Genomic DNA, 15,978 nt, shown 5'->3' on the forward strand with positions numbered 1-15,978 from the left:
TTTCAAAATAACAAAGCTAATCAATAACTTAAAGTTGATCCTCAAGAATCATTTAAATAGTATCCCAAAATAGAGTAAACAGTATACAGTGGTACCTCGGTTTACGAGTGCACAGGTTTGCGAGTGTTTTGCGAGAATCTCAGAGAGAACAGGAACTAAGGCCTTGAGCATGCGCATATGCTCAAGGCCCAGCAAAAAGGACAACAGATCTTCGGGCACTGGCATGTCCTGTGCGTTGGTGCCAGGTGCCAGATGAGGGGTAAGCAATGTGTTCGGGTGGGTGATGGGTACAGGGAGGATGTCGGATCGCAGCGGGGGGATTCTGGATCGCGGGGGGGATGGCGGATCACATGGGGGGGGGGAGAAATGCCAGTTCTTGGGGGGGTAGAGCAGTGCCATTGGCCTTGTGGGGGGGGGGGAAACAAATCAAGCGAGTTTCCCTTACTTTCTATGGGGAAACTCACTTTGATATACGAGTAATTTGGTTTACGAGCATGCTTCTGGAACGAATTATGCTTGTAAACCAAGGTTCCACTGTATATTGATATAGTAAATAATGTATCCCAACCCTATATATCTAATCATAGTTTACACCTCACCCTTAAATATTAGCAATTTCATTTTACCTTTTTAACTCGTATCCTAAAATTAATTACCCATCATTAAAAAATGTAAATAATAAATCTTACTATTTTAACTATAAAATCTTTTGTTATATCAATGTGATTGATCTCTCATATTAAATAAATAATGAAATTAATACATCATTCGGATATCTATCTAAGTCAATAAATAGACATATATCTAAATAAACAAATAAATCATTAACTTATCAGTTTAGTATGTATTTTCCAGTATTTCAATATCATTTCTTTTTAAGTAGTATCTCAATTCTCAATATACTTTCTACTTCTACAAATTTATATCTATAAACCTGCAAAATAAACAGTTGAATTCCTCTCTATTAATATCGCATTTAATAACCAGTCTATTATCATGTGCTCCAAAGTTGTCCAGTAGATCCACACTTTATGAGCTGCATAAACCAACAGATGTTTCCAATCAACTTCTTAACCAGTTATAAATTCCATTTCAGTTTTCCTGACTAGTAAAATTTGATCTACTTATCAGCCTCATATGACCTCCCAGCATATAAGGTTGATGTTGTTTAAATAAATCAAAAGATGTGCAGGTGGGGGAAACAAGAAGAAATAGACAAAATCGTTCTGCCAAAATGAAAACAGGGCTAATATCATGAAGAGATATACGTCATGTAATTTTTCATTATACTTCTCCAATATCGCATTAAAAGAGAAAATTTTTCCCCTTCTTTTCACTTTCACTGATCTTTCGGTGATTATATGCTCTGCCATATTCTTCAATACATAGTCACACTAGTATCATAAATTTGTCTTTCATGCAATTCCTTTCATATTAAGATTCTCTCCTGCTTCCATTTCAGAAATCAGTTATTGCAGTGACATTCAAGACAGATGCAGTCTCTGACATTCTACCGTCAACATCTCATCTCATGAGCCGTTAAACCTTTAATTTTAAAACTGTAACCACTTCTCTTATCTAATGACAGACTCAAAATGTCTATATTTAGCTATCAAATCTATCACATTCAATTTCCCCAGGTAAGCCCTCTCAAATAAACATCAACAAATAACTTCTCATATCTCTAAACAAACCGGTAGGGCTTATGAAGATATTGGTTCCTCCATTTGCCTTAAAAATTCCTGCAATTCTTCTGGCTCCTCGAAATTTGTTGTTTTATTTCTGTATGTCACCCTCGTAATCGCAGGATAAATTAACCCCATATTTGGCCCCAGTGCTTCTCAATTGTGGCCTTAAGTCTAGAAATCTCATCCTTTTTGCTGTGGTTGCTCGCGCAAAGTCTGACACTATGTGAATACGGGTATCCTGAAACTACATTTTTATTCTCCTTTGCAAGTTGGCATTATCTCCAATGCATGTTGGTGCCTTAAAAGTTTGAAAATCAATGGATGCGATCCCCTTTGATTTTCTATTCTTTTTGAAGGTGTCCTATGGGCTCTTTCGATTTCTAAGGGAAACTGTTTTAATTGGCAGGATTTTAGGGAGGAGATTCTCCAAAAAGGAAGTCGGGTTATTTTTCTCTACCCCTTCTGGTAAACCTAATATCCACAGGTTACTACTTTCCCTATTACAACAATCCTCCAGCTCCTGTGTATTTCAGTCTTTTTATGATTGGGCTTTTAATTGAAGTATTTCTGCTTCAGTAGCCTCAATCCTTTTCTCTAATTTTTCCATTTTGTTTTCAGCTAGTTCCATTTTTTTATTAAGAATTGAAATTTCCTCTTTCACTTCCTGTATTTTCTTTGAGTTGTCCAATACGATTTCTTTAATTGCCCCTAGCTCAGCAAGAATATCATTATTATCCAAATTGTCCTTCGGTAACAGATTTTTCGAGAGGGTTGCTGGTTCAGGCTTTGACCTTTTAGCGCTTCCCGTTGCTGTAAAAGCTGAATCAGCCTTTACCTGTTTCCCGGATGCCATAATATAGTAAATTCACCTTTATGAAACGGGGAAAAAAAAAAAATTGTAACTTATTTATCCTTTAAAAGGTCTGTCAGGACGGAGCTCACCGTTTACCCGACCGTGCTCATACGCTTCCAAGCCACGGCCCCTTACCTATTTGTTCTAATAAAGTCTTCATCTTGGACATTAACTCTCCACGAGTTTGTTTGTTTTTGTAAATAGGGTATATCCCATTCCAGGTTTCTGATCTGGTACTATGCCTCTGTCCGAGTATGATGGATTCTTGTTTATGACATTGACTTTTTTCATAAGAGGTTTTCAGTGCTGCTGTGCTGTATTTGTATTAATTGTTAAACAAGACTATAAATATTTTTTGAATTTGGATGAAAGCTTGTTTCAATGTATGTGTTTTATTCCTTTTAACAGTTACAAATAGAAATAAAAATATGATATGTAATAAGCAAAGAAACATTTAAGTGTTAAAAAAAGGTCCTATTTTAGTTCTACAATGAAATACTTGTCCATACAGCAAAAAAATGGTCCAAATTCCCTGCTAATTATATTTGTCTTTCTTTCATTTAGGTCAATTTTGACATACTCTCGTATTGGCGGACATGTCAAGACACTTACATTCTGTCAAGGCTCTCACCTCTTAGCTGTAGCTTCAGATAATGGTTCCATCCAACTCCTAGCAATTGAGGCTTCTAAGCCACCAAAATCACCAAAGGTTCATGCTCTTCAAAGCAGGTACTGCATCTCCCATCTATACTTCAGGTTGCAGAATGCACAAACACAAGTTTCATGTCAGCAATGTTGTATTTGACCTTATTATAAGCGTTTATTTGTACACCTCCAAAATCCTGTTGTGTGATTTGAACTCTTGTCTCATTAAAACCTAATGGAATTGTGGCCTATAGTATAAGGTTGTTTCAAAAAGTAACTGCAAATTGACAGTATTTCATGAAATGAACACCCCTGGCATTTCAAACTCCTGTCCAGGGAAGATACATTCTTAGAGGAAGTGTTTGCATTACCCAATTGATGGCATGGCATGCTTATTTGGTAAGGCACCATATACAAAATGGCAGTGCTCAAAGCAGCAACCAGTCATCAGAATTTTGTGGTCAGATGGTGTGAAACCTCATGAAATTCATAGAAGATTGTTGCAACAGTATGGAGATGCTGCATTGGCAAGAGAAGAATGTACAAGTGGGTAGATACATTTAAAAATAGGCAAACATTAATCCTTGATGAGGAATGCTACAGTCGTTCCAGCATGGCCGTCACTGATGAGAAGGTGGGTTGTGCTGACGTCATTATTTCATTGTCATGGAGGTTCTCAAGTATCGCAAGTTGTGTGCATTGTGGGTGCCTAGGATGCTTACTGATGGAACAGAAGATAATTCATGTGCAGACTTCCACAGTCTGTTGGCGTGGTATAATTATGAAGGGGAAGGCTTTCTGGCACATGTTACAAGGAACAAAATCCAGGTGCATCACTATGAGCCTGAAAGCAAGAGGCAGTCTTCACAATGGCATCGCACATCAGTCAAGAAGTTGTTCAAGTCTCAACCCTCTGCTGGAAAGGTCCTGTTCACTCTCTTCTGAGATTTGAATGGACCAATTTTGGAGCACTATCAGGAAAAGGGTGAAACAGTGAATAGCGCCCAATAAAGTGCAATGTTAGAGGAGGAGCTGAAGCCAAAAATACAGATCCGTCAGAGAGGACTCTTGTCTAGAGGCATTCTTCTCCTTCATGATAACGCACGGTCACTGCAACTCTTGATACCGTTTGGAGATTGATATTTCAGATCTTGCAGCATCCTCCACACAGCCCTGATCTTGCTCCCTCTGATTATCATGTGTTTGGACTTTTGAAGGATGCTTTGAGAGTACAAAGATTTGGAAGCGGTGCATTCCTGGCTGAAAGCACAACCAAAAATGTTTTTCCCAGTGAAATAGAGAAGTTGGTGCAACGGTGTGAGAACTGTTGAAAAGGAGGGTGATTATGTAGAAAAATGACTTATAATTTCTATCTCTAATTGAATATCTTGAGATATATAATTCAATTTGCTATTACTTTTTGAAACACCCCTGTATAAACTTTATGGAAGAATTATAACTCACCAGATGTGGAGCCCTTCTACCATATCAAAAGAGATGCCAAAGTAGTAATCTAGCTTACTTGAAAACTAATTCTAAAAGATTAAAATATGAACCATAAGTTCCTCATCTGCAATTTTTCCCTTCAGGTATTTAGATCCAAAGGATGATGGATGTGTAGTTGATATGCATCATTTTAATTCTGGGGCTCAGTCTGTCTTGGCATATGCAACTGTTAACGGTTCATTAGTTGGCTGGGACCTCCGATCTTCTACGAATGCCTGGACCTTGAAGCATGATTTGAGGTTAGGTCTCATAACCTCATTTGCAGTAGATATTCACCAGTGTTGGCTTTGCATTGGTAAGCATTTATTATTTTCTGTTTGGTTTGTTATTGTGTCCCTACCTTGTTCCTCTTAGGTAACTTGAAAAGAATCTCTTAAAAATGTTCTTCCTTTCAAGTCATCATTGGAACCAATAACATCTAGAATAACACTCTGCTCTAGAATTAGACCACAATACTGTTTTAAAATTTTACTTCCCATTTATGATGACTGAAGCCAGGAGTAAAGAGTTATTGGTATATTTCCAAGAGTTCTTGGATTGGGAGGGTCATTGTTTTGATACTTTAGGACAGTGTTTTTCAACCGCTGTTAGATGTTGCCTGGTGTGCCGCAGGGCCGCCGGGCCCGGAGCTGACAGGGGGCCCGAGGCAGGGGCGCCAGTAGCTCGCCAAGGCAAAGTGAGTCGATCACCCAGGACTCACTTTGTCTTGGCGATCTAATCTATCGAGCCGATAAGTCTTCTTCTCCCCGACGTCAATTCTGCAGTCGGAGAGGAAGTTCGGGCCAGCCAATCGCTGCCTGGCTGGGCGGAACTTCCTCTCCGATTGCAGAATTGACGTCAGGGAGAGCATGCGTCGGCGTCGGCTTTGGGGCCTGTTATCCATTGGTGGGTCCTGTTCCCCGATGGCAGTGGCAGTGGCTTGGGGAACGGCAGGGAGAAAGAAAGAAAGGGGGCAGGCAGGGAAACAGAAGGAAAGAAGAGAAACAGAAAAAAAGAAAGAAAGGTCAGGGAGAGAGGAAGAAAAAGTTGGGGGAGGGAATGAGGTGTGGAGGAGAGAAAGCATACAGGCTGATAGAAGGGAAGAAAGATTGGATGCACAGTCAGAAGAAGAAAGTGCAACCAGAAATCACCAGACAAGGTAGGAAAAATGATTTTATTTTAAATTTAGCAAAGTGGAGGCAGTATTACCACAGTTTTCAAAGGAATTTGCCCAAATAACTTAATAGTTAACTGGGTAAATTCCCAGAGATGAAAACTTCCCTTCACTTACTATGCACAGTTCTGAATTTATATCTGCTGTCTATATTTTACAATATGGTCACCTTTTACTAAACCGCAATAGTGGTTTTTAGCGCAGGGAGCCTATGAGCGTCAAGAGCAGCGCTGGACATTCAGCGCAGCTCCCTGCGCTAAAAACTGCTATTGTGGTTTAATAAAAAGGATGGAGGGTATATTTGTCTATTTTTGTATGCTATAAAAACCAAATACAGAGAGAGACTGAGAGCTGTTGACGAAGAGCTACGTGTGTGTCTTTCTTCGATTCCAGCCAGAATATCAGCTTTGTGTTCAGCCAAATAGGCCCAGGTTTCGCACTGAATAAAGTATTTTATAATTTTTATAATTTTTATTTCGTAATAAAGTAATTATAAAATACTTTCTTTGTGTTTATTTGATTCCTATTCAAGAGAATTACTTTATATATAGTCAATATAGGCAGAGAGTTAAATTTTTTAACATTTTCTAATGGTGGTGTGCCTCGTGATTTTTTTCATGAAACAAGTGTGCCTTTGCCCAAAAAAGGTTGAAAAACACTGCTTTAGGAGGACACAATTATTTGTTCTTTGATCCTAAACAACTGCTGGACTTTTTAGTAGTAAGGGAATCTTCCATTAGGCCACCCTCTGATGTTCCTTAACTAGCATGCCATAGGACAGTCATGGCACCTTTCATGATATATATGAAAATCCTAAACTTTTGCCCACAAAACTGATGGAGAAATCAAAGAAATATATCTAAAGCCATTGTACACATTGAACAACTTCTTTGAGATGTACTTTCCTATATAGGGAAGTATCCAACAAAACTCCTAAATATTTCATCTCCCTCAACGCAGGGGTTCATATCCCATAAAAAAAGAAAAAACTCAGGAAACTGTGAAGAATTGGAGCCAGAAAGAAAAAGGACCTATGTTTTTAGCTGATTTCACCCTCAATGATAGAATTTTCTTGAATTCTAATTTCATCGATTTTCCAGATTAACTGCTACTAACATTTTTAGACTTATTTCATATAACTCTTTCCTAATTATTGATTGAAAATATTATTGTGTTATAACTTATGAACAAATAGATTGGGTCTTTTCAGGTGTGTGTTTTTCTGTTTTATTCCCCACTCCACTCCCCCAAGGTACCAGTAATGGCACTATGGCTTGTTGGGACATGAGGTTTCAGTTGCCTATTTCCAGCCACTCTCATCCTGCCAGAGCACGAATCAGACGCCTTCTGATGCATCCTCTCTATCAGTCCTGGGTAATTGCAGGTAAAGCACTTTAGAAAGTAAGACTAGTTTTATTGGTGCTGGAAAAGTTATATTGATAGCTCTAAACTTGTGTATGAAATATACACTGTTTCAATTAAGCAGATGTTCAAAGTGTGCTCTCTTTGTACGAAGGCACTCACTCAGCCTTGGTCGCCACTGATCTATGCACTTGTCAATGATGCTCTTCTTCAGCTCATTCCAAACAGAGATGAGGCACTATTTAAGGTCTTCAACATCAGATGTTGCTGTCTGGTAGATGTGTTCATGTATCATCCCCCAGATCTAGTAGTCAACTGGGTTTAGGTCTGGTAAATTCACAGACCAGAGGCCTGGACTAATGAAGCCTGGGGTCTTCCGATGTAGCAGTTCTACAGTGTTCTTTGCCCGATGTGCTTGGGCATTGTCCTATTGGAAGATAAATTAGTCACCCGACATGCAGTAGATCACTGGCAACAGCTTCTGCATCAAGAGGACATCCTGGTAGTATGCACCATTGATCTTTACCCTAGAATCGATGACGAACAGATCCATGAATCCGAGTTTCAAGATTGCGACCAAGACAATGACTGATTGGCTAAAGGTTGGGTGGGTCTGTAGTAAGCGGTTGGCATTAACCTCGCACTTCAGTGTTGTTGCAGGCACTATACAGGCGATCATTCTGTGTGTTAATCAATGGAGCTACTGTAAATATTTTTTCATCTGTGAACCATATGAAGCTGATGCTGTGCTCCGGATACTTGGTCTAAAGCTGCTGTACCGTTTCAGGCGTGTGTCTTTGTTGTATAAAGTCAACACTTGGGCATGACACTTTTTAAGACACTAATTTCAGATCGTCATGAATTATCCTAACCGTAGTTGTCTGGCTTATTCCTGCTTCTCTTGATATTTGGCAAGTTCAGTGTGTTTGCGGCACATCTTACAAGATCAGTACAAGATCGTGTACAACATCAATGTGCTCTTATGTGCGAATCGAGCGAAGACAGTGCCCGTTTCTCAGATCTTGTGTAGCAGCACATCAAGGTTTACACCAACTTCTTTCTGGACACGACACACTAAATTTCATAAGAATCGGCTGAGTTTTATGGAAGATATGACAAGAAACATGTTGGTGCATTTTTTTTCAGTTCACAGTGTATATGAACCTAAAACCCTTTTTGTTGCTATTATGTTCCTGAAGGGTTAGAAGGAAACATTTACCTTTTTGTGGATGACATGAAGATAGTCAATATAGTGGATACCCTGGAGGAAGCAGAAATCATGATATCTCCAAAAATTAGGAGAATGGGCAAGGATCTGGCAGTTAAAATTTAATGCGAAGAAGTGCAAAGTGATGCACTTAGGATGCAGAAATCCAAAGATGTATGAGATAGGAGGAGAGGGACCTCAGGGTGATGGTGACCGAGGATCTCAAGTTGAGGAAACAATGTGACAAGGCTGTGGCCAAGGCCAGAAGAATGCTGTACTTCATAGAAAGGGGTATAACCAGCCGGAGGTAATTATGCCCCTATACAAATCATTGGTGAGGCCCCACTTGGAGTAGTATTGTGTTCAGTTTTGGAGGCCGTATCTTGTTAAGGACATAAAAAGATGAAGCGATTCAGTGGGGTCTGCTCTGCGATAGTGTCAAGAGACCTCACTGGTATAGTGCTGACTTTTAGCAGCACACTGGCTGTCAGCACCATGTGGCAAGGTTTTTTTCTGCAAAGTGTTTTTGTTTCTCTCATGAATAAGCAGGGATGAGTCAGATACATGGTGGTGATGTCATCTGATGGCATCATGGACAGATGAGCTCTCTCAGAGCTCAGTAAAACCTGAAAAGGGCCTTTTGGAGCAAGTGCAGTTTACCCCTCCTCCCACCACTGTGCCTGCCCATTTTTTCTATCTATCCTGCCAGATAGTCAGATTTTTAAAGGTGAAACTTGGACCAATACTCCTTGGTCGGTCCATCTTTTATGTAATTTTGAATTATGCTGGATTAAAAGACAATTTAAAACAAAACCAAGGAACAATTTCAAAGAGAAAACTATTTGCACAAGAGGTCAACTGAACCCAGTAGAATTTTGGACGCATTATAGCTTAATATCTAACTCAGTTTTTGATCCAAATTTCATTTTAGGATGGAAAAACTTTAGCAATCAGGTCTTAAACGATATTGCACCTCTGAAAAGAATGCAGGAAAAGACAACGTTTATCAGACAGCTGGTATGATACTGATTTAATGGTTTTAAAGTGAGAATTACGTAAATTGGAAATAATATGGTGTAAATCAAGGAAAGACGAGGACAGACTTATTTGGAGACTTAAAGGTTAAAGAATATAAAAGAATGATCAAAGAAAAGCTTTGCAAACATCACTCTCAAAAAATAAATTATTTACTTTAAATAGTAAAAACTTTTCAGAATAGTCAATTCTTTGATATTGATTTACATAAATGTTCTAATACAGATTTTCTACCTTCTACTATGAATTTAGCTGACTATTTTGGTACAAAAATTCATAATTTGTGATTGTCTCTTGTAGGTTCAAACTCAGATTCACCAATCACTCTTAATTCCTTTAGGAAAAGAAAGTTCAGCTGTTGATATGATCTGGAATCATTTTGAAAATCCAGACTGGAACCAGTTCCTCAAGCTGTATTCAAAATATGTAAAATCCAATTGCCTATTGGATAAATGTCCACCGACTATTATGAAATCAGCTCCTATCTCCTTCAAGGCTGTACTCTTTAATTGGGTTTCTTTATGCATGTGTACTGGCAAATTATCAGTGGAACTTGGTCATATTCTTGTGACTCCTATTATTAATAAATTCTAAGGAGTCTGTTTCCTTGACTGGACTGCCAACTACAGACCTATTGCCAAAGTACCATTTTTTCTTAAACTAATGGAAGGACTGGTTAACATTGATCTCTTGAAATACTTAGAGAAGTTCAACATCTTTTCCATTTGTTTTTCCTGGGAAAAAGCGCATTGGTACTGCAGTTCGACCTGAACAGTGCCTTTTGACCTTGTTGATCATGACATTTTGCTTAGATGCCTTGATTCCATTGGCATTTCTGGACAGGTACTAAATTGGTTTACGTATTTATCAGGTTTACAGTGAAGGAACTTTCTCCCAGGCTTGGTGTAATCCCTGTGGAGTCCACAGGGCTCCCCACTCTCCCCTTCACTTTTCAATGTCTATATGGCATCATTGGGAAATATGTTATCCAATTCAAAATTGAAATCATATATATATGCGGATGACATTACAATTATGATTCCCATAACCTCACTGACTCAAGAGACAGAACAATTCATCTCATCTGTCCTTACTAGAACAATGGACTACGCAATTTAAATTAAAATTGAATTCAGATAGAACTAAGTTCTTTCTGGCAAGTACTAATAACAAGATCACCAATACCTCTTTGAGATTAAATGGGTCAGACCACCCAATTAATTCTACCATCAAAATCATGGGTGTCATCTTGGACTGAAGCTTAACTTTTGAAGATCACACTAACTCTCAGGTTAAAAAATGTTTTTTCACTTTATGGAAACTTCGTACCATTAAACACTATTTTGATTTCTTCTCTTTTTGAATGCTGGTTTAATCTTTGATCTTGAGTATCTTAGACTTTTGCAATATTATATACTTGGGATCCTTTAAGAAAACCATCAAATGGCTGAGAATCGTTCAGAATGCTGCAGTCCGTCTCATCTACGGTCTCAATAAATCGGATCATGTAAGCCCATATTACAAAAAACTACACTGGCTGCTTCAAAACCATAACAGGCTCATCCCCAATCTATCTATCCCATCATTTCGAATTTCCAGGCACAACTTGTACACATAGTGCCCACTTGTTCGCTTTTCTATCCTTGAAGGGCTATATCTACAAGAGTTTCCTCAATAGAACACTATCATTCCAAGCAGGCAAATGGAACAAATGTTTAACCAACTTTATCTCGAACGCACTTTCTTACCAAACTTTTAGGAAGTCAATCAAAACTTCTCTTTGATAAATTTCTCTGACTGCACTTCTGCCTTGATGTACTTCTAAAACACTTTCAGGAAAAATTTGATTAATTTACCATGCTAATGTAATTTTGAAAGTTTTTTTGTAATATCCCTGTCTATATACAGTCTCTTCCTCTGTAAACCGCTCTGAATGTTTGTTGGGTTGCGGTATATAAAAATAAAGTTGTTGTTATTATTATTTTCTTGTTCTGCTCTTAACTTTCTCTTTTACTCCCTTTTCTTAATTTTGTTCTCTCTGCAGTCCTTGACTCATATCATTATTTACCTATAGTGGGAGTTCTCTGAGAATTGCAGTAGGATAAGTTAGCCACACATATCATTCTGCCTTCACCTCTCTGAACCTACCTATAGGTGGAGAACACACTGAGGAGGGAAATGTATGGTCATTGTGGTGGGAGGTAACTTAAACATGCTCAGAAAAGCTTTTTCCAAGCTTTTCTGAGCTCTGGGATAGCTAATCCATCCATGCCTCTGTTGTATATTGTCACCAGTATGTGGTTATCTTAACCCTGCTTTCCATGAAGACTCCCCTGTTATAAGTAATAATAATAACTTTATTCTTATATACCGCCAACAATCTTGCGACTTCTAGGCGGTTTACAATAAAGAGAAATTGTACAGACAGCGAATTATAGAGTATAGCAGTGTACATCTGATTATAACAACATTAATCGTGATAACAACAGTTCGTATGCTGCAGGGCCATGCGGCTTACAAAGAATTAGAAAAATTCCATGAATTGAATGGAGTATTCATAGTTAGTGATTAGGGGTTGACAGTTTACAAGTTCGGTTTTGGGATGGTATTACGAAGGGGGGCTATTGTCCTGGTTCATTCCCTAGGTATTTCGAGAACAGGTAAGTTTTTAGGTGTTTCCTAAATTCTCCGTATTTGTTTGTGTGTGAAATTAATTTTTCTAGGTCTTTGCCCCATAAGGCTGCTTGGTACGATAGAAGTTGTTGATGGTATCTCTTATATTTGCATCCTCTAGCCGGTGGGGAGACGAATTTCAGGTGTGTTCTTCTCTCATGTCTGTTGGTTGGGAATGAGAAGAGGTCTGTTATGTATTTAGGGGCTAGACCGTGTAATACCTTGAAGCAGAGACATCCCAGCTTGAACTTCGTTCGTGCCTCCATTGGCAGCCAGTGCAGGAGTCGGTAGGAAGGGGTTATGTGATCAGACTTCTTCAGCCCGAAAATCAGCCTGACTGCTGCGTTTTGTATTAGTTGTAGTCTCTGCATTTGCTTTTGGGAGATTGCCAGATGGGTAATGTTGCAATAATCAAGGTGGTTTAGTATTAGGGATTGTACTAGAATTCTGAAAGCTGAAGCGTTGAAGTATGCTCTAATGGACCTAAGTTTCCAGAGAGTGAAAAACCCTTTTTTGATTAGGGAGTCTACATGGTCTTTCATTGTTAGACCTTGGTCTAGTATTACCCCCAGAACCTTCATCGTTGGTTGAATGGGGTAGTTAAGATTAGTCTAGTATTACCCCCAGAACCTTCATCGTTGGTTGAATGGGGTAGTTAAGATTATTAATGCGTACTGATTTTGTCGTATTATGTGCGTGTGGCGAGGCTATAAAGAATTTAGTTTTGTCTGAATTGAGCTTCAGTTTGAATTCTGTGGCCCATTGTTCCATCAGGTTTAGCGCTTCTGTTGTTATGGGGGTGATTTCGGAGGGAGACGCATTAAACGGGATAATGATTGTGAAGTCATCTGCATAACTGAATACTTTTATACTTCGCTGGGCCAGCTGCATGCCTAGTGAAGATATATAGACGTTGAAGAGTAGTGGGGATCCCTGTGGAACGCCTGATGGGTTTCTCCATATTTTAGAAAGGTTGCAGTTGAAGCGTACTTGATAGGTGCGGGTCATAAGGAATCCTCGGAACCAGTCAAGTACCTCACCTCCGATGCCGATTGCGTCTAGGCATTGTAGTAATTTTTCGTGATCCACCAAGTCAAAGGCCGAGCTCATGTTGAATTGCATGATTTGCTGAATAAGTTGCGTAAGTATTCTAGGGTCGCTGCAATCACCGTTTCGGTACTAAATAGAGGTCTGAAGCCAGACTGGGTTTCATGTAGTAGTGAGAATTGATCAAGGTAGTCCATCAGTTGGGTGTGTACTAAGCCTTCCATTATTTTTACGAAAAATGGAATGGATGCTACCAGTCTATAGTTGGTTGCTGATGTTAGGTGTTGTTTACGATTTTTTGAAATTGGGGTGATTATAATGTGACCATTTTTCGTTAGGAATTTTCTGTTTATGAGATTATTGGACATATGACTCCACAGTGTTAGTTTAAAGTCTAATGGGGCTGCTTTCATAATGTTGGGGGGACAGGGATCTAGAATGCAGTTTGATTTGGTATATTTGTTGTAAAATTTTATGAAGTTATTCCATTCTAGATCCTGAAAGGAGTTCCAAAACATGTCCACTGGTATTTCATTTTCATGTATGTTGGCTGTTTGATGTTCATCTGTATTGTTTGTTGGGCAGTTGTTCCTTAGGTTCACAATTTTTGAGTCGAAGTGTTGTGCTAGATCGTCTGCTGATGGAAGTTTTATTTCGTGTATGGATTGACTGTGACGTGTGGTGTCGATTAAATTTTTGACCAGGTTGAACAATTCATGAGTGTTGATTCCTTTAGAACTCGTGTTGGATGTATGTATTTTGGATGAGTAGAATGTTTTTCTTTTTTCTTTTATCAGTTGTTTATAGTCCTTTATGTTTGATCTCCAATTGTTCCTGTCTGTTATTTCTCCTCACTTTATGTTTGATCTCCAATTGTTCCTGTCTGTTATTTCTCCTCACTTTGTGCTTTGAGGTGTTGCTTCAGTGCCATGGGATTTGTTGGCTTTGGTACAGTGGAAAAGTTTGTACCATTTATGGATGTACTGAGAACAAAGCTGAAGAAGCCTATCGAGGAAGAAACTACAGTGAAGAGAGATTTCTCTGTGGCTGTTTCTTCACTTGGTATTAGTTTTGCAGGCTTTTTACAAACTAGAGAATTTTGAGAGTTAAACTTCTGCTCTGTCTGGCCTGTGGGTTCATTTTTTTTTTAAACATTCTTGATGCACCAGGGAGGGGCCAAGACCCAGTGGCATCTGAAAAAAAGGAGGAACAGGAGGTGTTTGAGTACCTCCTGCTCCCAATGTTAAGGTAGGAGTTAAGGGGCGGGGTGGGGGTGGGGCCTCTGGTTGCAGGAGGGAGTGGGCATCCCTCCTGCCATTTGTGGGTCGCCGCGTGCGTTTGTTGGGGGAGGGCCGGTGGTGGGGGATTAAAAAATATTTTTTAATGGGATAGATATTTTGCATGTGTAATACATGCAAAATATCTGCCGTTAAAAAAAACAAACAAAACAAACCCAGCAGAAGCCCTGACAGCAGTAACAGGAGACTGTTTCCCCTGTCACTACTGTTAGGGCTCTGCACATGACTCAATTGCTCACTGAGTGATCAAGTCAGTGAGTTTGCATGCAAATGTAATAGTGAATCAATCGCTGTTGAAAAATCGGCCAGAGAATCGGCTAACAGTGATTGAGTTGCTGTTGTTAGTGAATCTAGCCCTAAGTTTCAAGAGAATATTATGGTTTGGATGGAGATTTTATGAGTAAGGCAGAAAAGCAACGTTGTAAGTTCATTGATATTCAATTTTTGAAATCCCTCCAGCTGTTCAAGGCAACAATGAAGTTTCAATGTGGGATATGGAAACTGGTGATAGGCGATTTACTTTGTGGGCCAGCAGCGCACCTCCGCTTTCTGAAATGCAGGTTAGATATACTTCATCTTCAGCTCTTTAAAATATTTTTCTGTGCTGATCTCATGCAGTACTTATTCTTGTACAGGTCTCCCTCTATATTCCCGGTTTTGGGATTCGTGAATTTGGTTATTTGTGAGTCTCCAAATAAGCTGCCTCTTTCCCACCTCCAAAGCTTACCTTTGAAGCCCTGGTGGTGTAGTGTTAAATCAGGGCAGGTATAATCTTCCTGTGCTTCTGCTCCATGCAGATCCGCGATAAAAAATGGCTTCTGCAAGTTCCTGCTTCAGTCTTACGAGACTGCTGTGGGAACTTGAGACAGCCATTTTTGATAACATCTGCATGGAGCAGGAGCATAAGAAGATTGCTCCTGCCCTGCTCAAAGATAAGCTGTGGAAGGGTCCTGAAGGCACGAAGGAGTCAGGGTGGGGGACCTAAAGTTATTTGCAGTTTTTTTAAATATTCATGAAGGAGCTGTGCCCCTAATCCCTGTGAATATGAAAGGGAGATGTGTATACAGTTTTCACTTTTAAGTTAGGAATTCCAAGGATAAGTTATATCATGACATTTTGTAGATTGTAAGACTTTCCAAAAATACACTGCAAGCAGTTTAATTTTCTTGTTATTAAGTAGCCCTATGAGAAATATTACATTTAGAAATTATATTTTTAGTCTGAACACTAACATAAGGTGATGTGTTGCCCAAGAGCTGCTATTGGGCAAAAATGCACATGATTAGTTTGACATTGGTCTTTGTTTCAAGCCAGGCTCCCTTTCCTTCCTTTTTCTACCTGGTTCTATTTAGTGAGCTATGGAGCTTGAGTGTGTGGGTTGGTGGTGGAGTGGTTTTTTTTTTTTTTTGTTTTTTTTACTGTTTCTGACTTGTCCTTTTATTGAGTACTTCTTTCATCTTCGAGTGAGCAAGCTGAAAAAACACTACAGGCTTTGCTTGTTAGCAGGTACC

At 39.1% G+C, this 15,978-nt stretch overlaps 1 protein-coding gene across 2 annotated transcripts in view; it reads left to right on the forward strand.

Annotated features, from left to right (window-relative positions):
- Window positions 1-15,978, forward strand: part of PIK3R4 (phosphoinositide-3-kinase regulatory subunit 4) — a 155,368-nt gene that overhangs the window by 104,781 nt on the left and 34,609 nt on the right. For both annotated transcript variants that reach the window (XM_033930022.1, XM_033930023.1), the window contains 4 exons: window positions 3,106-3,270; window positions 4,776-4,987; window positions 7,098-7,229; window positions 14,927-15,027. In XM_033930022.1, coding sequence (XP_033785913.1) covers window positions 3,106-3,270; window positions 4,776-4,987; window positions 7,098-7,229; window positions 14,927-15,027 — 610 coding nt within the window. The remainder of the gene's footprint in view (window positions 1-3,105; window positions 3,271-4,775; window positions 4,988-7,097; window positions 7,230-14,926; window positions 15,028-15,978) is intronic.

This window comes from Geotrypetes seraphini, chromosome 2, assembly GCF_902459505.1.
Source record: "Geotrypetes seraphini chromosome 2, aGeoSer1.1, whole genome shotgun sequence".
NCBI classification, from domain to species: domain Eukaryota; kingdom Metazoa; phylum Chordata; class Amphibia; order Gymnophiona; family Dermophiidae; genus Geotrypetes; species Geotrypetes seraphini.